The sequence below is a fragment of the Paroedura picta genome, chromosome 3, assembly GCF_049243985.1.
Source record: "Paroedura picta isolate Pp20150507F chromosome 3, Ppicta_v3.0, whole genome shotgun sequence".
NCBI lineage: Eukaryota > Metazoa > Chordata > Lepidosauria > Squamata > Gekkonidae > Paroedura > Paroedura picta.
In genome coordinates, this window is record NC_135371.1 from 105,921,850 (window position 1) to 105,946,820 (window position 24,971).

The 24,971-nt window shown below is 45.5% G+C and overlaps 1 protein-coding gene across 4 annotated transcripts in view; it reads left to right on the forward strand.

Annotated features, from left to right (window-relative positions):
- Positions 1–24,971, forward strand: part of PPARGC1B (PPARG coactivator 1 beta) — a 185,845-nt gene that overhangs the window by 46,625 nt on the left and 114,249 nt on the right. For 2 of the 4 annotated variants that reach the window (XM_077327098.1, XM_077327097.1), the window contains one exon: positions 1,908–2,033. The exons of the other annotated variants lie outside the window; for them this stretch is intronic. In XM_077327098.1, the coding sequence (XP_077183213.1) occupies positions 1,971–2,033 (63 nt within the window). In that variant the 5' untranslated portion in view covers positions 1,908–1,970. The remainder of the gene's footprint in view (positions 1–1,907; positions 2,034–24,971) is intronic. 4 annotated transcript variants of the gene reach the window in all.

A 24,971-nucleotide genomic window follows, 5' to 3' on the forward strand; every position in this document is an offset into this window, starting at 1 on the left:
TGGTCTTGTGTGAGTGTAAGCACAGCGACATTTCCCCCCCCCCCCTCATGGTTGTTGTGCAGGTGAGACCGCGATGGCAGTTGCACGTGCTTTCATTATATTTCAAAGGAGCCAGACCTTTAGTGTATCTCTCTACCCCACCACATATAGAATCACCCTGATTGGCTGAAGATCCAGAGGCCTGCACTTCTTTTACCATGCTGTATACACTAGTTGTGTATAGTCTGTTATCTGACTGGTACTGCAGCCTCATGTAATTAAACGCCATGGTTATTGCTACACTATAATAATCTTTCACAACTAGATTTTCCTGTGTGGACAAGTCCATCAGGAGGCAAATTAGTGCAATGACAGTCAATAGTCAACCATGTATGCAACCAAGCAGAAGTTGCAAGACAGCGAGTAACAGATTTTTGTGTATGCCTGTGAGGGATTTTGAATTCTAAATAAGCAAACTCTTTGACTTAAAGTTTCTTTATTAGAAATGCAAGCATCTACGTTGAAGGCATAGTCGGAACTGACTCACTAAGTATAGGGTAGGAGATGTAGGGGCTTGAGGAGGCTCCCCCTCCCCTGGGAACCTGAACCAGGCACAGTTCAAAAGAAGTCATAATATGGAGATAACATCCAGTGGGAACTAAAGGGACCAAATGGGGAGGGAAATATAGAGCAATAAGGGAGAGGAGGTGAGGAATGTTTTGGGAGGTTGGTATGCATACAAACAAACAGCGGGAAATCAACCTTGGGGTGTCAGACAAAAGCATCTGGATTGCATCAGGGCATACAGGTCAGGCTAGATGGATACACTAAAACACAGCAGAGATGTAATCATGGCAGAAATACACAGGGGTTTCTGACAGTTCCTTGGTACTGCATATGGGTTCTAGTATGTAGTATGTTTTATTACGGTCATAGACCAGCATAAGATGATACAAAAATATCCATCAAAACCAGGAATTAAAACATCTTAAAAGTTAACAATAGAAAATAGAATAAGGTAGATAAACACAGCTGTCCAGTTCACTTAAAACAGACCATTCTATTACGAATTTTGATCGCTGCTGCGCAGAACTTGGCAACTCTATAAGTTGTATTATTTTCTATATCTGCAAGCAGCAGAGAAATGTAAAATTCTCCTGAGCGCCCTGGGAATCTGCCTAGCAGCGGAAGAATTAGACTAGTTCGAATCTCATTATAGAATTGACATTGAAAGAGAACATGTTCCATGGTTTCTACATGTCCAGAGCATATGGGTTCTGTTGCCTACACAGAAACAGCTTCAGAACACTCCAGAACTCAAGTCAAGAAATGAGCACCAAAATTCTTCCCCAAAGAGATACTTGTAGACTCACTTCAGGAGGAAGGGTAATTGCCTCCTTGTTCAGTTCTCTTCTGAGCACTGCAACAATACCTCTCATTTTGTTAGCTTTAGCCCCTTGTCACAATTACTTATCTTTCCTTGATTTGTCCCCCCCTTAAAATGTTTCCTTTGTGTTTTGATTTTTCCAGGTAGATATGCAGGGTTAGGGGTAGGATCTGGTGTCTTGAGGGCCACATTCTTGTGTTTCCTGTAGTTGGGGAAGAACATGACTGAAGTTCCAGTGTCCACCCCCCCCCCATCCTCTTCAGTGGCTGCAGATTCAGGGTCTGCACCTATTTTAGTTTACTAACATGGCCATTTCCAACTTCACTGTATAAGACTCATTGGTCTGTGTAGTTCAGTTTGCAGAGGTGACACAATTAACTGTTTTCCCTCCCAGTACATAATAGGGATGCACTCCCTCTGGTGATCAAGAGTTGCAGGAAATGCTGGATATGATCCATGTTACACTAATATGTTATACTCTATGGTCAGAACTTCTGAAAAGTAGCCAGGTTCATATTTTCTTTTAATTTTTTCTCCCAAGGACAATCATACCCCACCTTTGGCCCCAGTTTCTGTCTGATGATCAGCTGAGCATTGGTGGGCAATGGCTGCAACTGGCTGGAGAATTCCTACCATAAGCAGAAAAATGGGAACCCTACCAATACGGGTATGTTGAAAATAAGCATACCTTTGTAACTGTGTACTTTTGATACATCAGTACTTACAAAAGGCACGGGTAAACAGTCTACCAGTCATGAGCTGCATTTTTGGGCATGTCTGCTTGGCTGTGAATGAGAACTCTAAAGACACATAGCTTGCAAATGCAAGTCATTCCATTAACAGTCTTAGGCACATCTCTCTGTTGTTGCCTTAGGCTGAGATTCTAAACATTTCCATAAACATTCTTAGGGTTGTGTGTTTGGTAAAGGATGTGTGTACGCTGGAGGATCAAAGGAGGTTTCTCCTCCCCTCTTTCCCAAGTCTGTGCAGCTTCATCTACTGAATTTGCAGTAGTTAAATACAAAGGATCCCTACAAAAGAAGCACTGACAACTGTTGACAGATATAGTTAGTGAGAGAGAAAACCTGTTAGAAGACAGACCCAAAAGAGACAATAACAGAACACCACTATTGGTTACATATAGCTCTCAACTCAAAAGAGTTCAATGCATCATCAGTGACTTACAATCTCTACTAGAAAATGAGTTATCTTTCCCAAGTAATCGGGGGCAAACCTATTCTAGCACACAAACAGCCCCCCAATCTCAAACAACTCGTCATCCACAACAATACAACATCTAATTAGCAGATGGACACTCATACCAGAGCTTGCAACAAACACAGATGCCAACTTTGCTGCAACATATACCCGGACAACACAATCACTGGACCTAACAACATCACCTACACCAGAGGTAGTCAAACTGCAGCCCCCCAGATGTCAATGGACTACAATTCCCATGAGCCCCTGCCAGCATTTGCTGGCAGGGGCTTATGGAAATTGTAGTCCATGGACATCTGGAAGGCCGCATTTTGACTACCCCTGACCTACACCATCAAAGGCTTATTCACATGCTCATCTTCTAACACTGTATATGCCATTAAATGCTAACAATGCTCCTCTGTTCTCTACATAGGACAAACAGGTCAGATTCTCCGCCAAAGAATAAATGGACACAAGATTGACATCAAAAAATCACAGGACTGAGAAACCTGTAGGGGAACACTTCCACCTTCCAGGACATTCAATGAGGGCCCTTAAAGTAGCTGTTTTATTGCAAGGGAACTTCAAGAACAGACTAGAAAGGTAGATTGCAGAGATGCAAGTTATTACAACACTCAAAACAACAAAATCCCCAGGACTCAGCAGGGAGATTGTTTTCTTATCTCACTACATATGCTAACCTCATTCAACTCTTATATCTATACTAGGGGCCAAGACCGTTGCATTCAGGAATACAATGGGCGCTAGATGGGGGGGACAGCCCCCCCTAGGACCTGGAAAGGCTGCAGGCAGCTGTTAGGGAACTCACTGGCAGGGGCAGCTCTCAGGCAGCAGGGATCTGCAACCTCCAAGCCTCAGAGGGAAGTGAAAGGAGGAGGGGTGGTCAGGGGTGGGGGATGGAAGGTGATTGCCTGACTCCTGGACAGTCAAGCCGGTTAGAGGAGGAGGCACTCAGGGGTGGGACAGCCGCCCTGAGTGGGTGTTAAGCACTGAGTGACACTTAAGCCATGAGACATGCTCCTCCTGCAAGGCCTTAATAGAAATATTAAGTGGAACAGATTCTTTACAATCCCTTCATTTCATTTGGGACAATGGAACTGTGATGTGATATAAATATGTATGTAATGTACAGGAAAACAAACACAGCAGGGTTTGTCACTTGTGGGGATGCATCCATGCTTGAGTGGAGATGAATGGGACTAGCAACAGTCTCTTTTAATTACCCCATTCCTAACCCTAACCTTGACATATTTATATCCCCTTTATTAATTATTATTATTATTATTATTATTATTATTATTATTATTATTATTATTTGATTTATTTCCCGCCACTTCCTAGATAGGCTTGTGGCGGGTAACAGCAGTCTTAAAAGACAACTGTGAAAGACAACTGAATACAAAGGACAGATTTTGTTATTCTATCTGATCTATCCAATCTTCAGCTGTTTACTAATTTACTACTAATTTACTCTCTCCTTATATCTGTATTCTTCTGATTTTTGTTCCATTGTCTGAGGAAATGTGCATGCACATGAAAGCTCACACCTTGAATAAATCTTTGTTGATCCTAAAGGTGCCTTTGGACTCACATTTTCAGCTGTTCTCACAGAGCAGTTCCGTTAGAGCACTCTCAGTCCTGCCTACCTTGAGGTTAGCATATGTAGTGAGATAAGATAAAAATTAAATAATAATAATAATAATAATTAATAATAATAATAATAATACCTCACAGGGTGTCTTGTGGGGAGAGGGAGGGAAGGCGATTGTAAGCCGCTTTGAGACTCCTTTGGGTACTGAAAAGCAGTACTAAATACGAGCTTCAGTTGGTAAAGCCTGTGAATAGTAGCAAATCTGCATATACAGATCATAAAAGAGTTAACAACAAAGAACTGAGTGACTTAGCATGTGTAATGAAATAAGAATCTGATATCTCTGTTAAACCCTGGGGGGTTCCATTGTCCTGAGTATCATAATAACTTGGAATTCATTGATCTCCCATTCTAGTATTTCTGAAATTCTTTTGCAGTAAAACATGGCTATGCCCTGAATCTAGTAAGCTAGTCAGTTATTTTAATTCATGCAGGCTGAGAATTTATTACTATAATGAAATAATATGAGGCAAACTAATTTTCTGCAGGCACATGATTTTAAAAACAAAAATAATTAGGAAGTGTGGTCTCCCCAGGGAGCTGTGTTGTCTTATTAGGATCATCTCCAAAATGGTTCTTGCCCATCAGCACATTCACCTGGAAAATTAAACTGCCTGCTATGCAGTGTGGTATGCTCTCCATTGTTTTTGAATGTTAAGGCTCTTTTGCACAATATATCATGTGGCACCAAAGTGGATGCTCATGTGTCTGACACCTCTACTTTCACCACATGTCATCTCATCCAGAAAGAAGTCACACATCCCTCTTGCAGGAAATTGTGCGGGCACCAGATGTGTGTAGAGCAGGTACAACTCTCTATTAGAAAAAGACATTTGGTTTTTGGATAACAAAACCTGTGGCAAAAAAATAAAAGCAGTACCTGCTTTTCTGCCATATCTGTATAATTATAATAAAAGGCCTAATGACCTTTTGGGCCTCACAATTTAAGGGCCAATGAATGCTCCTGTCTGTCCTGCTGCCTGAGTGGCTACCTACACAGTCACCCATAGGCCTTTTGGGTGACTGTGGACCATTCCCAGCTCTCTCAGAGCTCTCTCAGCCCTACCTCTCTCACAGAGTATCTGTTGTGGAGGGAGGAAAGGAAAAGGTGTTTGTAAATCGCCTTGAGGCACCTGAGGCCTGCGGGGTGACTGTGGGCCATTTTCAGTTCTCTCAGAGCTCTCTCAGCTCCACCTCCTTCAGAGGCATTGTAAATTGCTTTGAGACACCCCTCCGCACCATGCCCTCATTTGCCACCAGGCCACCATACCCCACACACAGCACTCCCTCACCCCCATACCCTTGCAGACTGAACACCTCTCCCTATTGTCTTCCCATCCCCGAGCTCTAGTGCCCATTGTATTCCTGGAAACAACAGGCTTTGCCTCTAGTTCATATAAGGTAAAGGTATCCCCTGTGCAAGCACTGGGTCATGTCAGACCCTTGGGGTGATGCACTCCAGCGTTTTCTTGGCAGACTTAATACAGGGTGGTTTGCCATTCCCTTCCCCAGTCATTACCACTTTACTCATTTTACTGACTTCAGAAGGATGGAAGGCTGAGTCAACCTTGAGCCAGCTGCTAGGATCGAACTCCCAGCATCATGGGCAGAGCTTCAGACAGCATGTCGGCTGTCTTACCACCCTGTGCCACAAGAGGCTCCTAGTTCATATATAATGTGCAAATACACCCATCCTGTCCTAGTCCAATAAAGCAGAACTCTTGCTATTAATTCCTTGTTCAGTACCCAACCATTCCATATAATTTAAAATACTTATCTAAATACAAGCAGCAACATGGAATTTCCAAAAGATTTCCAAAATTACTTAAGTCTGACTCCTGGTCATTACTGATGTTCAGTGCTGGATGAACTATACTCTTATGGGTGCAATCCAGACAAAATTAAGCATTCATAAGTCCCATTTAGTTAATTGGGAAAGCTGAGCACATTCTTAACGAGGCTTTAAAATGGCTGGCTTGCTCCTGTGTGTTTTAAGGCATTTCAGCTGCAACCCCCTTTCTAGACTGTCCCTTTTTTATTGCTTCCTCTTTCCCCCACCCCTCCATTCCTCTCTCATATCTGGCCCATATGGTTGCATGCAGGGAAGCTGTCTGTGTGTATCTCTGGTACAAGTGCCAGCTGGCTGGTGTCAGAGTCACAAGGCGAGAGAATTCAGAACAAGAGTGTCACCATGGGATAGTGACACTGCTTGCCACCAGCCAATTAGATCACAGGGTTCCTCTGGCCCCTGGTGTAGCAGGTGTCCTAAACTGAACCAATGTGCTGGAAGTGTTGGCGCTCTCAGGCAGAGTGCCTAGAGTTCCCATCCTCCTTGGCCCTGCCTCAATGGGACTCTATGCCAAGAGCAAAGGGTATGTTTAGAGCAAACATTCAGCAGAGCCTCTTCCTGCCCAGGGTTTTGCAACTGAAAAGCACAGAGGCAGCTGCTGATTCTCGAGAGACTTTTGTTTTAGCCTTTTTATATCCATCGCTCCAGTGGGGGCAGAAGATGTCAGTCAAGGGTTTGATCAGTGTTCTGTAGCAGCTTTGGATGCACATGCTAGAGACACAAGTGGGATGTAAAAAGTGCTTTTTCCCTGACCATAGGGACTGACACAGGAACTCAAACAACTAAATGGAGCCTATATATGGCTTGCCTTTTGCCCCATAGGGAGCCAGTAGAAACGTCTTTAAAAGTATTCTGCTGACTTGACTGAAAAGAAACTCTGTTTTCTCATGCATAAGAATCTATAATAAAGACCATAGCTCTGACTGTCATGTGTAAAAATGCAAACACAGTGTGAGAAAATAGTTAGGAGTATACATTATTATATACTAAGCAAAGCAAGTGAAATGTGCACCCCATCCACAGTCTGTAGTTCTAATGGGTGGCTGAGACTTACCGTGGCTGCCTTTTGATGTAGCACAGAACAGGCTGGGAATGAGGTGTGAGCGTCCCGGCAGCCCCCCAGGCGGCATGAACTGTGTGCCCATGGCACGTGCATCATGAAGGCGAGGGCAGGTGCTGAGGTATCTATTTAAGGTGCCACATGCTGGGGCTTGGCCTGTTCGCCACTATTGTTGAGCGGACAGCTTGTTGTTCACGTGTGTGAAGATTCCCCGAGCCAGAGGGGCCTTGCGTCTCCTGGGAGCTCTTTCCAGCCAGTTTTAATTGAACGTCTGATGAGCGAGGAGGTTCTTGCAGGAGCTCGGCCTCGAGCATGGTGGGGTGGGGAATTTTATTCCATATATCCCACTTAGCGCCTGATTAAAGGGGGGAAACAGGAGTGGGGCTAGGGAACTCACCCTTCCATGGCATTCAAACAGTTTTCACGCACCCAGCAGGCACATTAGTTGAGCATGGCCTTGTGCAGGCATGCTTGGAGGGCCTCAGGTATGGCTGGCCAGAGTCCCAATGGCTCCAAATGGGCAGCAGGTAGGGGGGAACCCCCTCCTTCCACAGGGTCTGGAAGCAGCAGCACCAGAGTGCTGTGCAGGCCCGGGAGGCTTGGGCTGCTGCAGTCTCTGCCACATGGGGGGGGGGGGGCAAGGCCGAGCAAGCAGCAACCATTTGGAAGTTAGGGTGGCAGGCTTGCAGAGCGGGTGCCAGTAGGCAAGGAATGAGCCAGGGTGGTGTACAGTTGTGGTCTCCGTCTTCCACAATGCTGCATGGCTGTGGGGCTACAGCAATCGGCTGTGGGAGGGGAAGGAGCAAGGCTGGCCTCCCAGATTCAAGCAAGGTCCCTGTTGGGATCATCAGGGGATAGTTCCTCAGATGGGGCCACCCTGGGCACATTGCAACAGAGGGCTTTGCAATCATGGTGCAGTTTGCCAGCAGCAAGAGCTGCTTCCAAGAGATCCAAGGGCAAACCCCTCGGGCCACAGCAACTTGGGCAGAGAGAGCAGCCACCTGGGGCCATCCTGGCAGGAGCTGCAGGGAGGACAAGTCAAGGAGCCTTGAGTGCTTAGCCAACAGTGGATCCAGTGCTGGCTTGTGTAGTGGGGACACCCCTATTGGGGCTATCCAGTCATTTTGGCAAGGTTATTTAAAAGCTGTTGAGCAGTTCACAGGGGCCAGGGCTGGCTGGGGTTCCTCCCATAGACTCAGCACGACAGATGACGCCAGTGGGGGCTGAAGTTCTTATGCTGAGGACCCAATACAGATTGGACCAGGGAGCAGCATATGTTGCAGGAGGCGGCAGTGGAGGAGCAACCGTAAGTGCCAGGGTGCCCCACACAGCAGCCCTTTCTCTGGTGAGTTCTCCTCTTGGCATGATGAGCACAAGGTCCATAGGGAAGGATGGTATTGGTTAGAAGGAGCCTATGTCTCTGGGCTTCCGGTATGGTTACATCACCACAGGGTGGAGTCAACCCAACTTCTGGATGCAGAGGGCATTGAGGAAGGGGATAAGGTATAGTGATAGGGACTCCCCTCCGGGCATTCACCTGTCTGGCAAACTGAGGGAAAGGGCCTTGGAGGGTTTTATGAAGATGTTTTCTTTTTTCTTAGAGGGAAGGGAGAAGGCAAGGACACGGGGAACCATAGGGATAATAATAATAAGGAAACCCTGCCTTGTGAGTGCATGTTTGACAGCTGGCTCCGAGGGTTTACTGAATACCCGACACTTATTGCGGCCGCATTTGCGGAGAGGGGATGGCTCCTTAGCCATAACCTCTCACACATCCTGGAAGCCTGGGACCTGGCAAGGGATGAGGTTGCCATGGATTATGATCAGGTGTTCCCAGAATGGGCATCCCATAATGCGGCAACAAGATGGGATGTGAAACACCATGACTCCTGGCTGGTGTACATGGGGCCCAGTGCTAGGTAGCCCAAGGACAAGGCTCTGGCTGGTGGGCAGAGGAAGAAGTTATCAGGGTTGTCTTGCTGAGGCTATTAACAATAGGGCGTGTAAGAGGCCTATGCAGCTTAGCGCATTGCTCCCTTTGTTGCAAGGTTGTCTGGGCGGTGGCAGAATATTTGGCAAAGAGTTTCTGGGAAGGGTTTTGCATCCCTTTTCAGGAGGTAAGGGAGGCCACCTCTTGTGACAACCTCAGATTTGTCTGGGACCTGCCTTAGGTTGTACTTGGAAAACAGAAAAAGACTGTGAGGCTGGGCAAATAGCAGGACTGTTTGTGCAGCCTCTGCTGGAAAATCTATGGGTGTCCCCATCAGGGGTCGTACCAGAAAAGGCCCTTAGGGAGTTTTGTTTGATTCACCATCTGTCTTATCCCCAGGGCACCTCTGTAAATGATGCCCTTGCTACCGAGTTATGCTCGATCATATATACCTCCTTCGATCATGCTGTTCCATCATATAGGCCTGTGGATGAGGTGTCGTGATGGCTAAATGTGAAGTCCAGTCAGCCTTTCACATCCTGCCCATCCACCTTGAAGTTTTCTCTCTGCTGGGATTTCAGTTTCAAGGAAAATGGTATCTAGACAAGGCAATTCTGGGATTGAGAAGCCTGGTCATTGCATCAGGGTGACAAAATCCATCAAGGAGAACCTTGTTGTATGGCATGAGTTCCTGGAGAAGTTCAACAGGATGGCTATCTGGCAGACGCCACTGGACCTTCAGGACTCCCTGTAGGTGTACTTGGCCATAGGAAGAAGCCTGGGCTTTGGGTTTTGTTTTGTTTTTTTCCCCGAAAGCTGCTGGTGCACACAAGAGCGGCATGATAATTGGAGTGCCACCGTGCTTTGGGACCTGACCTTTTTGGAATGTTTTCCTATACTGGTAGAAGTGGTCCTGTGGTGCGAGTTGTTTGCAAACAGGCAGGTCAGGTTTTGGTGTGATAACAATGGTTAGCAATGTGAACAAGCAGACAGCCCAGTCCACACGGGTCATGAAGCTTGCCTGGTGTCGGGTTCTGGCATGCCTTGAGTACAGTGTTTCCTTCTCAGCCAAGCACATTGTGGGGCTTCAGAATGAGGCAGCTGATGCCCTCTCTTATTTTCAGGGATAAATGTTTTGTTGACTGGTAGCAGGAGCTAACTGCGATCCAGACGTTTTACCAGAAAACCTTTGGAGCCTTGGTGTCAAGTGATTCTACACAGGGTTCTGGGGTCTGTGGCCCTTTCTACTCGCTGAGCTTATGAAGGAGTGGTCAAAGGATTCCTGAAGGTTGCACAAGGGTCATAGTGTGGCTGTCGCGTTTTCTTCCAGCCATAACTTCCCTCTTGGTAATCAATGGAAGCCACATTGGATGCCTTCCATTTGCATGTGCGTTACAATGCAGATGCTTATGCAGATCTGTTTTGCAAATTTTGATCTTGGTGCAGCAAAGGTACTGGCACTATTTTATGCATATCTGCGTTACAATGCAGATGCTTATGCAGATCTGTTTTGCAAATTTTGATCTTGGTGCAGCAAAGGTACTGGCACTATTTTATGCATATCTGCTAGACTGCAGACACATATCTGTAACAGACTATTTGTTGTTAAAATGCTCTTATACTACCTTTTCTAATATAGCATACCCAAGGTGATTTACAAAAGTGTGCTTGTGTGCACATAAAGCAATCAAAAACATAAATGAGCAGTAATTTCATACATCTTTTCTGCTAGTCACTGAACCCTGCCCCACCTTGTTTTGCTCTCTTGGAAAGGGTATGATTTGACCCTGAGGATGGGTTTCAAAATCTCTGCTTTTGCTCTGAATGGATCTATTTTGCTTTTAAAATGAAACTGGAATCAAAGACCTACAGCTGTTGCCTGCAGTGTGGAGTTTCCTGTTGTATGTAAACGTGCTTCTATGCCTAGAATCCTATTCCCACTTTCCCAGTGCAGCATACACCCTTTTATACCATCTATTAATTCACCTGGTTTAAGTACTACTCTTAGTTTAATGCTCATTTCCCATTTATACTTAAAATGCTCATTTGAAGAATAGAATAAACTATTACTTCAGCCATACCTAGATTACCATATTGTGAATACCATTTCATAGTAAAACATCACAAAAATGATAGCTAATCTCCATAGGGTTGATTTCATTGTGTGCTTTAAGTATAAATTAAGTTCTGAAATGTTAGGTTCATTCCCCAGCATTTTTCATATCTTCTATTACAACTCTACTAGTACAACTCTAATACAACTCTTGTGGCACAGAGTGGTAAGGCAGCAGTCATGCAGTCTGAAAGCTCTGCCCATGAGGCTGGGAGTTCAATCCCAGCAGCCGGCTCAAGGTTGACTCAGCCTTCCATCCTTCCAAGGTCGGTGAAATGAGTAGCAACCTCTGGAACGGCTGAGTATATGCAGGAGGAACCTTCACTTCCTATATTTAGGAAGGTGTGTACAATGAGTTTATTTCAGGGGCCATTTGGAGGGAGGTAAATTCTTTTGAGAGCCTCTTGTGGCACAGAGTGGTAAGGCATCAGACATGCAGTCTGAAAGCTCTGCCCATGAGGCTGGGAGTTTGATCCCAGCAGCCAGCTCAGGGGTGACTCAGCGTTCCATCCTTCCGAGGTCGGTAAAATGAGTACCCAGCTTGCTGGAGGGGGGGGGGGGGAACGGTAATGACTGGGGAAGGCACTGGCAAACCACCCCATATGAGTCTGCCATGAAAACGCTGGAGGGCATCACCCAAGGGTCAGACATGACTTGGTGCTTGCACAGGGGATACCTTTACCTTTAGTACAACTCTAAACAAACTTTTATCTTCCTAAATGGATTGAAGTAAGATTTGAATGGTGTTAACTCTGTTTATTATCTTTAACGGCTCCTGTGGAGCAGATTAAATAAAAGGGTAAGGCCAACTTGGGAGGAGTTAGGGCGGGCTCTGTCCGGGATAAAAACTTGCTGCGCAGACTGAACAGGCAGCCCGCACAGTAAGTCCTCCGCCCAGCCCTCTCCTCCACCTAGGCAAAGGAGCAGGGACGCCGCATCAAAGACACGGCGTCCCTGCTCCTTTCCCACCCCATGTCCCTTGCCGCTGGGGGGGGGCAGCGTCGACCGACAGAAGGCTTCTGAAGCCTGCCGGATGGGGGGAACCACCGCCCTTCTCTCAGCCCCGGGAGCAGCCTCGCGGCTGCGAGCCTGCTCCCGGGTCCCAGCCAGCACGCAACGGCCATCTCCGCTGCGGCGGCGCCCACACCCATGCCGAGAGCCGCCCCAAACCCCACAGTATGCCAGCTAGCGCCCGCTGTATTTACAGCACAGCGGGCTTAATTTCTAGTTTCAGTATTAGGCTAGTAGGGGGTCTAAAAGTGAAAAGCACACTCAGTAGTGAGTAAATCCCATTGAAAGCAATAATGCATGAAATAAAAGTGATAATACGTTGAAAATAATAATGAAAGCAGCAGAACGCTGAAGAAGCCTTATGAATTGTGCAAAACCAGGTTGCTTTCATTCTTTTTATATTTAAATTATCAAATCCATAGAAATCTCTACAGACTTCTGTATTTTATAAGCTTTATTGTAGTTCCTTATTAATAGCACTTTGATACATTTTAAAAGAGGCTCAAAACACAAGTTCTTTCTACAGCAAACCTTTGCAAAGGCTGAGCTTCTCTGAGTCCAAAGTGCGGATAGCTCTGCTTAACAGGATTCATCCCACCCCATTATTATTACATAATTTCTCTTGGAAAATTCCTCACCCATTCACTGCCCAGCCGAAGAAGGAACTCAGCTGGCCTACAGCCTCCTTTATACTTCTATTGTTCCCAAAGCAGATTTGTCCTGGCATTCATATTGTTAGGATTGTTCTGCATTTGTGGTTCATTCTTGCAGTCATCCTTGATTTATAGACCAGGTGGTTGTGCCTGAAGAGAGATTGCTGAGCCCTGGGTGGTTGAATCTTGTGGCACATTAAAGCCTGAAATATTTATTGTGGTGTAAAGATCTGTGAGCCAGAACCCACTATCCCAGTGGTGCGAAATTGTCAGCTAAGTGGATTGGTATATATACCCTGAGTATGAAGAAGACGAGAAGAACAGGAAGAAGGGGAAGAGAAAATATTATTTTACACAAGGCCAGCCAGTACAAGAGAGAGCAGTTAATGTATCACAAAACAATGCAATGTAAAAGTGAAAAAGAATCTGCATGAATTCACATGAGACAGAATCGCTACTGGATATGAACTGCTACTGGTGAGGGGTATCTGGCTTTGTAGTCTGGAGCTGCAGGATACCTTGTACTTCATGGTTATTAGAATGGGATTTTTAAAAAAGGTATTATCAAAGGTCCCTTAACTTCCTTACTTTACCTGAAATGTATTCGGTTGTCAGTTAACACTTGATGAAGCAGGTCCACTTCCCTAGATCACAGTAGATGTACATGGTTGATTCCACACCAGTGGCACCACTCTGGGTCACTGCCAGTGTGTTGCTGTGGAGTTGCATGCTCCACAGTTTACTGCGTCCCTCACAGGGAACACATTTCAACACTGGGGGCCATTTCGCACGGCTTCAAAATAGCACAATGGTTGCTATTTGGAAACGCTACTAATTTGCCATAACCCACGACGTCGTAGACAATCTGCAACAATCCTGAAACGGACCCGCAAAAAGCGCTTCGTTGTAGCGCTTTCAGGGGAATCCAGAAAAGTGGATTCACCCTCCGGATAGCGATACACTCCTGCAACCAATCTGCAACAGTAGCGCTAAAGACCTGTGCGTTACCATTGTTGCTGGTTCTTCAAAGTCCCTCCCCCTGGCTCTCTCCTCCAAACTTCCGGCGAAGCGATCGCCATTTTTTTTTCTCCGAGCGAGCGGGGATAAACGCACCAGCGAGCCTCTTTCTGTTTAGAGGCTTCCCTGGCTTCAGTCCTTCACCTTTAGTCACTAAGCACAAACCACATAAAAGCCCGTTTGCTGAAATAAAGTCCCTTTATTTTTTACACATAAATTCAGCCGAAAATCGGGCCCGTGAGAGGGGGGGGGGATTTTTTTTTTATCACTCGAGGCAGCGTGCAAACGATCATACAATCAAACGACAGCTCACATTAGGCAGCTGGATGGGTCTCTCCGTAGCAACGAATCTACCTAGATTCGTTGCTATGGGTCATTTTTTTTTTTTAAACCTTTCTTAAAGGGAAAGGGGCTGTTTGGGAGCATGCTAACGGCTGCCCATTGGCTGCTTGACGGCCAGGGGAGGGACGAGCTTGGCAATAGCGCTTCCTTTCTAGCGATTTCTGCCGAGACCGGAAGCCTGTGGGAAACGCTAAAAAACGCAACTGATTCCACTACAAAGGCAGGTATGCATAACGACGAATTCCACTATTTTAAATGGCGATTTTTCATTCCGCAAACAATTTGCAACAAAGATCCCCGTGCGAAAAGGCCCTGGATCTGCTTTGGTGCCGAAATGTGTTCCCACGGGGGACACAGGTGTGACAGAAAGGTTCTGCTGTGTGTGGAGGGGGGGCTGAGGAGTTTCTTTTTTTATTTTGCAGGAAGGTGGGAGTGCATTCCCATGCACTTCCACCTTCCTGCAAAATAAAACAAAAAGTGCTGGTCCGCACCACAGTGCCGCTCCACAGTCTGCTGCTTGCTTGGGGGGCGGGGAGGCAGACGCAGCCGCCAGCGGACACAAACATGTGTGCGTGCCAGCTCCACGCATGCACGTTTCCGCAGAGGTGCCGCGCATGTGAGTTTGCGCCCCGCCAGCGGGCGCAAACACGCATGTGCAGCAAGTCTGCACATGCACGTTTGTGCAAAGCTGTCGCGCATGCGCGTTTGCGACCCTGGTGGGGCGCAAACACGCATGTTCGGCAGCACCATGCATGGGCGTTTGCGCAGAGCTGCCGTGCATGGATGGCGCCCAGGCCGCCGTATCCCCCCCCACCCCTGCAGGCGGTCCCCAGCTTTATAAATGTTGGGGGCCATTACTCTATGGTGTTCCTGTGAGGACCCTAGCAGCTGCATTTTGCACCAGCTGGAGTCTCCGGACCAAGGACAAGGATAGGCCTGCGTCGAGTGAGTTACAGAAATCTATTCTAGAGGTGACCATCGCATGAAACATGTACAAATGATATGCATGGCACAATCCTTGGAAACTGAAGAAATTACTTTGGAGCACAAGCCAAAAGTCAAAATCTTAAGTCAATTTTATCCAGATTTCTCTGGCATTGTTGCCTTTCCAGTATTGGGTGATACTACACAAGAGTTGTGGCAAAAGCCCACATTGTAATAACTCACATCCAGAAGGGTGGAGCACTTTTATAAGCTTAAGAAAGAACCATATAATTACCCAATGACTCACCCTCCTCTGTTTTTATTAGTTACGGAAGAGATGCAACCTAGAGCCTGTCAATCATATAATTCTGCCCCAATGGACAGAAATGGTCAAAAATTAGATATTTTGGGAAGCATACTTTACTCCCTTGTTGTGTTGGGCTTCATAATCTCTAACGATAAAACTATAATGGATGGTTACTCGCTCTTGTTGTGGGAGAGAATCTTGCCCTTCCTGGAACTCCCTCCTGAGGACCAACAACCCCTGACTATGGCGTTATGTGCAGAGGCCATCAAACTCAGAGTGGCCAATTAATGATGGTAGGCATTCTGCAGACTCTGTAGCACAGGCCATGGCAAGTTCCATTGTCCTGTGGCTGAGGTCATTGCCCTATCTAGTGAAACCAAGCAGGAGGTGGAAGATTTACCTTTTGTGGGTTCTATTTTTTTTTCTTCCATGACAAACAAGACAAGACATTGATTAGGAAAAACAAGCAAACCACAAAATCTTTGGGGGTGACACAGACTGGTCCTTCCCAGTTCTAGCAAAGGCCCTTTCTGTGGCAATACTGACATCCTTAACACAAAAAGTACCATTATTCAACCTACCTAGGATCTCAGTATCCTAACTTAAAACCCCTGGCATCAGCAATGGTATACTAAACGTAAGGGCTCCAGTCAACCCAGATTGACGCTTCAACCATCCCACTTCAAGATAGGCATCAACACAAAAGCACTCATTGTGGCTGGAATTGTTAACTTCCCCAGCTAAATTTGGGGCCCGACTCATTCAATTTTACCCTGCCTAGGTGGAGATCACCTCTGATGAATGGGTGTTAACTATAGTTAAGATTACGATATAAACTTTAATTCAATTCCTGTACATTCACTACCTTCAGAAGTATCCAGGCTGGCAATTCCTGACCTGTTTCAGGCCTTAATAGAGAAGAGTATGATTAAGGAGGGAGGTATTTGTTTGTTTGTTTGTTTGTTTATTTGCCGCCCTTCCCTTCGGCTCTGGGAGGTTTACATAAAACATTTTGAAACATTTACATAGAACACTCTCAAAATCAATAATAACAATAACATACCAACTAGAACAGTATTTTATCAATAACTTTGACACTCCCTCAATACGTTTGGTCTCTCAGTCTGGGGGGTAGGGACCTGTAGATATTATGGGTTAGTCGGCCTCACCAAATGCCTGTATTAGAGTAACCTGAGGGTCTCTTTTCTAGAATGTTTTTGTAGACAAAAAGGAACAAGGCCCATTTAGAATCTTAGAAATTTAAATGTTTTGATGTGTTTTGAAGCTTCAGATGATTTCCTTTCCCTCAGTAGTACAACTATTACAACTATTCATTGTTAATAGATCATTATTGATTTGAAATATGCTTATTTTCACATATCTATCCATCTGCAGCACTGCAAGTATGTTTTACTTGGTATCAGACATGTTTCAATATTCTCTTTTACGTTTTGGCTTGGCCACAGGTATTTTCCTAGGGTATTTTCCAAGCCCCTGTGGTTGAATAGTTACATCTACAAGGTGTCATATATTTCCTTATGGATTACTGGCTACTGGTGGCAGACTCCAAGGACTAGTTATTAAGTCATAGATCTTTGGTTTTAGAAACCTGCCAGAGATTAGGAGTATGACTACTAGCGAATTGGGAAAAGTCATACTTAGTTCCTTCCCAGAGAGTTTAATTCATGGGGGTCATGCTAGATTCTGTAGCTGGGAAAGGCTTTCTGTCATCAGACAGAATATAAGCCATCTCAGGTTTAGCAACACGATTTGTATGGAATCAATTCCAATTGATGGGCAACGTGGCCTCCATGGTGGTGATTCTTTCCTTTGCCAGGCTACAGATGTGACTTCTACAGTTCTGGTTCCTATCTCAATATGTGCATTCACATTGGCATAGATTTTCTATCCCTAGATGGGTCATATGCTTTTTGTCATGGTGGCTTACTTATCTCAGGGCATTCCTTTCAGGGTCCTAGAACACTAACTTGTTCTTACAGTGGACACTTAATTGCTGGGTTGGGGTGCCCATTGTCAGGGATTCTCTGCCAGAAGGAGGTGGTTCAAAAAGGAGAGAGAGCTTCATATTAATCTGTTTGAGTTCTAGGCTGTGCATTTTGCCCTTATCTGTTTTTTAAAAAAATCAATCCATACTTATCTGTACAGACAATACAACCACAATATTTTATTTGAACAAATGGGGGTACAGGTTCCAGGAGTTTGTCAGAAGACCACCTTAATCTGGTCTGTGACTATGCTTATATCCCAGAAAGTTTGAATATAGAAGTGGACCTATAACTCTTGTTCATCAGGTATCTTCTGTGCAAGCACATATACTGTCTCTTCAGCCCTGTTGCATGTTCTGCTTCAGGGGCACTAGAGGTACTGAGAGTGAGGGCACTGCTGCATGGGATAAAGTGGCCCTTGGGTGGGAATACATTTCTGGAATGCAGTGCCCTCTGGAGTTTAAAAAAACTGAGAAATGTCCACTGGCAGACCTGCTCATGCATACTCCCCACATGTAACTGCACAGAAGATAATCGGAGTACAGATACAGGTAGGTGCAACTCCATTTTCCCTCTCACAGAGCTTAGATATGATAGGCCCATCCTTGCTTACCAGTGGTTCATAAGGCTGAACTAGTTTTTCATCAGCCATAGTGGCTTGTCTAAGTGGAGGTACGAGCCCAGGAGGAAACACCACCAACATACTTGGTGCCAACTTGCCCTGCATCTAGCTGGGCAACAGATGTAGGACAAAGCAACATTGGCCATTCCCTCAAGAGTTTGCTCAGCTGCATATCTTGTACTATGATATATTCCATCTTCCAACAGTGTCTTTCTTCTGTTTACATAGGTAATTCTATATGCAGTGAGGTGCATAAACACAAATTATGTAGGTGAATGCAAGACTAGGTCCTCTCAGTATACTAGCCCCCACCAGAAGGTGGCTGTTTTAAATTCACATACAGGTCACAGTTATATAAAATCAGAGTCCAGTAGCACCTTTAAGACCAACAAAGATTTATTCAAGGCGAGAGCTTTCGAGTGCACGTGCTCTTCGTCAGACTAAGAACTGACCATCATAACAGTAGGAATATATAAGCAAAAGTTAATCTTGTTACATTAGTAAACTGTGTCACAGCATCCAAACACAGCCAAATCTCTGCCAAACCAGCCAATCAAACCCCTTGAACCCATTTGTAGTTCACAAGGACATATATATTAGAAATAAAACCTATTTTTAAGCCAGTGATCCACGGCTCACACCCTACTATTTACTGCCGGGCCCCATCTGTCTCCATACCAGTGTGAAAATTTCTTACAAGTAGAAGCTAAGCTGGCAACTATCTTGTCCTGGGACCAGAAAGTAGAATTCAAAATTACATTACATATTACTGACAGTCACATAATCCCAATTAAAATGAATTGTGAGGAATGTGGGTACACAAGTTACATAAGGTTAGCATGCATAGTGAGATAAAAAACCTTTGTCCTTGTTGAGTCCAGGGTATGTCAAAGTATTGAGTGTTGTAATAACTTGCATTTCTGCAATCTCCCTTTCTAGTCTGTTCTTGAAGTTTCTTTGTAATAAAACAGCTACTTTTAGGTCCCTTATAGAATGTCCTGGAAGGTTTAAGTGTTCCCCTACAGGTTTTTCAGTCTTGTGGCTTTTGATGTCAGACTTGTGTCCATTACTTCTTTGGCGGACGGTTTGACCTGTTTGCCCTATGAAGAGAATAGAGGGACATTATTGGCACTTGATGGCATATACCAAATTTGAAGATGAGCAGGTGTATAAGCCTTTGATGGTATTGGTGACGTTGTTAGGTCCAGTAATTGTGGCATTGGAGTGTATATGGTAGTAAAGTTGGCATCTGGGTTTGTTGCAAGCTCTAGTACCAGTGCCCATGTTCCCATTCGATGCTGCATTGTTGTGGGTGAGGACTTGTTTGAGATTGGGGGGCTGTCTGTGTGAAAGAAAAGGTCCCAGTGCTTGAGAAAGAGAATTGTCATTATCCAGTAGGGGTTGTAAGTCACTGATGATGCGTTGTACTGTCTTGAGCTGAGAGCTATATGTAACCGCTAGTGGTGTTCTGTTGTTTTCTCTTTTGGGCCTGTCTTCTATGAACAGTTATGTTCATAGTAAAAATCTTTCAGGTTATAACACTTTTGGGGGGTATTGTTTTACATTAGCATTGTCTTTCTTGCAAGTAAATTTGGAAGAAATAGAAAAAGATAGAAACAAGCAGGAGAGCATTCTATTCTCCCAAGAGTTTGGTAGTAGCCCTTCACGTTAACCTACTATAACAAAGAAGTTGAATTGGATACTCTGATGCAAAGCTACCAAGCTTTTACCTCTTGCACTACTCAGACTTCTCCCCACTCCCCTAGCAAATGTCAAAGTGGCCTCTGCATACTCCCTATAACTTACTTCCTATATCTTACTTCCTAAAAAAATACATTAGTTTATGGTTCTCTGTAGCTTCTTTTTTAAATAGGTACCGTATAGGAATGGGGTCAAGAATAAGCTTGTAAGATTGCTGCAACTGCATTAGCAGATGAGGAGATAGGAAGTAAAAGCAACAGAGAACTACAATCAATAAAGAGGAGCATTGATAAAAGGCAGGGGCCAATGGAAAGCTGAGAGGTATAGTAACAGAAATAAGTCTATAACTAGGATAGGACTTGAAGCTACCAGATTACAAGTATTTGCATATGGGAAGTTCAGAGAACACCTTCCCTTCAAAATCTTGTTATGCAAATCTTCCACACCCTTTCACCTTTCTACCTCTGTTGCATTGAAGGTATAAGTATTGCAAGCTCATTTCTGAATTGGGAATTTCCCTTTGCATCAGGGAGTAGGTTTCTGGCAATATATCTTGCTGTGATGTGATGAAAATGGTGTTGCTCAAGTCTACAGAACAGGAAATGGGTCCCCCCCACTTTTTTTGCTCCTCATAATATGCAAACAAAATGTTTTCTTTTTCTCTGAGGTTTTGTTAGAACCTGAACCATGGCACTGAATAGGGTTTGTGATAAATCTAACAACAGTGTGAGATTAAAATGTTTTATTGTGATGAATCTGGGATATTGTTAAGGTTTTAAATACTTTCTTGGCATCTTATAAGGGCTACATTCCAGCTTTGTGCTGTGCCTTTCAAATGCAAATCTCTAAGTGAGTCTGTTTTATGGAAAGCAAAACCAGGGGGGTAACTGTTAATTTCCATTGCCTTTTGTTGATTCCGGTGTCCTGTCTGGAAATTTTGCTCATTTTTATATACTTAATACTTAATATTTGCTGAGGCATTTTCCTTATTTAATTCACTATGTTTAGAGGGGCTGAGGGAAACCTCAGTTGCTAGAGGTTTCCTGTTGCAGTCAGGAAGATGGATCTGTCTCTCATTGCTCAATTTCTAGACTTGCTGGGAGAGTGGCTGATGACTGAGCAGGCTGCTTACCATTTCAGAAGACTCACCAACTCACTCTCTGGGTCTCTGCAAGACAAAAGATAATTTGTGCAAGATACCCGTATCAGTATTTCAGCTGACAATACTAGTATGGCCCTTTATGAGGTATGAATACTGCTTATCTGTAACATACCGTATTTGCCGGCGTATAAGACGACTGGGCGTATAAGACGACCCCCCAACATTTCCACTCAAAATATAAGAGTTTGTTACATTACATTACGGTACTATGGGCCACTATGGGCAGCTATGTCTATCCCACCTGAAGCGCACCCGGCATATAGGATGATCCCCCCACTTGGAGGCATGTTTTTCAGGGGGGAAAAGTAGTCTTGTACGCCAGCAAATACTGTAAATAAAACCGGACCAGTGTGGTAGGAGGAGTTGGGTCTCATTGCCTACCTGACTGGCCATCCATCCAATCTATGGCCAGTCAGGTAGGCTGGCCTGCCCCTGGCTGCATCCTCCTCCAACTTCTTCCACATGGAAGAAGTTCTAGATTGCTCTACTGGGCTGATGGCAACAGGCAAGCCAGCCAGCAAGCATGAGCTGGGAATGGAGAGGGAGGGGGGTCCTGGGACTGCGATTGGGAGGAGGGTGGTTGCCCAGACAACGACTGGGGCCTAGGAGGGAAGGGGGCCAGCCCGGGGGCAGGAGCACCGCAAGCCAAGGTGCTGCCTCCCACCATGAGGTTGGCTGGCCAGCAAAGGGAACCGGGAGGGAGGGGGGAGTGAGCCCTGGCCTCAGAGCCACAGGGGGGGCAGGCACTATGGGGTGGCAAACAGGAGGACCTGGGGGGAGGGGAATCTTGCATCTCGAGGCAACACTGCTGCCTGCCCATCTGTTTGCACATGGCCTACACCTGCCTGCAAACCATGCGCTTGGGTGGCAGCCAGCTGGTGGGTGGGAGTTGGGAGTGAGTGAGCCCTGGCTTCAGTGCCGTGGGGGGTTGGTGCCGCGCGGAGATGAGGAGGAGAGCCTGGGGGAGGGAGACTCCATAATGCGTGGCCTCGCCGCTGCTTGCCCATTCACCTGCACGTGGCCCACACCTGCCTGTGAGCCATGCCTTGGATGGCTGTGCAGGCTGGGAGGGCAGCCATCTGCTGGGCAGGAGTTGGGGGGATCAAGACATGGCTGTGGGGCTGTGGGGGAGTGCTGTGGGGAGGCGGGCCTGGGAAGGCGGAATGACCACATGGAGAGCCTCAAGAGCAGATCTGGTGTGGCATTGGGCCTACTTCAGCCTCCCAACCTGGTGCTGTCAGGGTTGCTGGAGGGGGGGGGGGCTTGCTGGCCTCCCCAGTCCCGTGCAGGGCCAGGAACACTAGAGGCTTCCATGCCACCTCCCCATCACCTCATGAGTGGGTTTGGCGCCATGCTGGGGTACTGGCACCTCCCAGCCAGGTCTAGCACAAGGTGTGAGGCCGGGGCAGCTGGAGTCTCCGCACCACCTGCCCACCCATCTCCACATGGCCCGGGGAGCAGTGCTGGCACCATGGGAGGGATGCTGCCGCCTCCTAGCCTCCCCAGTTCCAGCATTTCTGGGTGCACCAGGCTTTGCTGCTAATTTGTATATATTTCCTCATTTCTGTGGTTGCAATTTCTTTCAAATGAGTTCCGTTTAAGCCTTGAAGTTCAAGATACTGCATTCTATTTCTTAAGAGGCTAATGTACTACTCAAGTGATGCTTCAAAAAAGATTCTGTCTCACCTGAGCATTGGTAGAGTCTAAAGTACTGGGTAGCAAAGTGTAACCAAGCAGGTTTCATCAAATATGTATTTCCTGGATTTTAGTGGTGAAAGTGAAACCTTCAGCCGGATGAAACACATAGCAACTCTGTGCTTATTTGGGCTACTTGCACAACCAATGTGAGCAATTCTTGCAACAGGCTCCCTTCTGTGTTTTGGTACAGCATGTATCATGGAATGTACCGCCTGCTCAGCTAAACAGGGAGAGCCCAAAATTTGCTCAGAGTGTGATGAGCAACTCGATAATTTTTTCATACAGCTCTTGTAAGGAATGATACCAGCTGATCTCAGGAGGTTCTTCTGAAGTTCCTCTGATTCTCTAGGATAAATCCTTATAATTAAATTACTTTGGTGGCTGAGCCCCTTAATGGAAGTCCAGGCATGCTGCTTGATGCTGAGTCCTACTTCTCTGTGCAATATCTTTTCTCTCCCCTTCCACCTTTTCTGCTTGACAGGAGCACTTGAGGAAGAAGCACTAGGCTGAGACACCAGAGACCCTGCGTAATAAATGCTTCTTATATACCTAAGCAACTGCCTGTGGCACGCAGGAGCAGAGCTCTCCCTCTACCCCCCTTGCCAAGCAATGAAGTTGTTCTCTTTTCCATCCCTTTCGTAAGGGAAATTGCTGCCTGAAGTGGGTTCAGAGATGCAGGCTGCAAGTAGTCAGAAACCCACATGTATTTCTGCCATGATTTAGTAGTCTGTAGTTCTTTTCAGATTTAATACTTTGCCATGCCTTGGTTTAGCTGACAACCAAGGATGAATTCCCATTGAAGTTTTCCAAGCATGCCAGATGCCCTAACATTCCTCACCTTCCTCCCCTCTCCCATGTCCATTTAGTCTCCCTTCTTCCCATCATTTTCTTACCCATAGTTGTTATCAAGGTATTGTGACTTCTTTGATATGTTATTTGTTTATGTTCCCAGAAAGGGGGGCACTTCCCCTGAACCCTGTATGTATCCATTGGTAATCTGTATGTTAGTTCTAACTATGCCTTAAGTGTAGCAACTTGCTTTGCTCTAATAAAGAAAATTTCTAAGGAAGGTTTGCTTTTCTTGGAGTGAACGAAGAGTCTCACACAAAGTGAGTGGCAAGGTTTGAGCCAAGGTCTTCGTACATGCAATTAGCACAATTCAGTAGGCATTGATCTATTACATACCTGCCAAAACAGTGCTAAAAATCATTCCCACAGAAGGGATGTTGGGTCCTAAAAACAAGTCTCCCAGAGTTTTAAACTTGTTAGAAGCCACCAGGAGCCTCCTGACTTACTTTGGGATTGTAAGGCAGGGTGTTTAATCCTTTACCCTGTGCCATTTTCCTTACCTCAGTTGGCCTCCCAGAGCTGTTATTTGCTCTATAAGAAGCAACTTACAGCAAACACACTGTTCTTTCCCCTCCTGTGTTGGTAGGGGCTCATAGACCATGAATATCTGGAGATCCCCTGTTTGGCTACCCCTATTATAGACCAACAGTTTTCAACCTGTGCTGTGGGAGGTCTTCAGAAACTTCAAATCTTGTTCCATCAGCCATGCAGACAGACTTCCCTGAAAAGGAAGCTTTCTCATAGCTACCAAACCCTACCTGTTACATGCATCTGCAGAAGAACAGTCGCCCTCTCACCACCATACAGCTCATTCAACTTGAAAATGAACTTTCCAGAGGAACTATTATGGAATGGAATGACTGACTGTCCTAGAGACTGGGATCACCTGATCACCCGTGATCATCAGCCACACTATCCTAAGTAGAAGTCAGTAGGCTGAGGAGGGTGTAACTGTTTAGGTTTGCATTGTTAGGCTGTTGTCCTATGTGCACTTACTTGGGTATATGCTGAGGAAATAGGAAAAGAACTAAAATTCATTCATTAATTCATTCATAAGCTTGCAGACTTGTATGTTGCCTCCCTGGAGACCTGTTTGAGGTGACTCCAAAGTAAAAACAGTTGACTAATAAAACCAATATGAAACAACAATAATAAGTCCTGCAATAGAACTATCGAGGGACAAGACCCATCTGTGAAGGCAGTGGTCCCCAACCTTTTTATCACTGGGGACCACTCAATGATTGACAATTTTACTGAGGCCCACTGCCCTAACGCTCTCTGACTCTGATCGCTATGGTCATGTTTAAACATCCCTTCAAAATAAGATACAGACACTCCACAAGAATGAACATAAACAACATTTTATTTTCATGGAAATTTTAACTCATGACAATGACAAATCAATGGGAACCCTGAGCTTGTTTCTCTGCAACGAGATAGTCCCATGTGTGCCTGCCGGATCGTGGATGAAGTAAAGGGCCGGGGG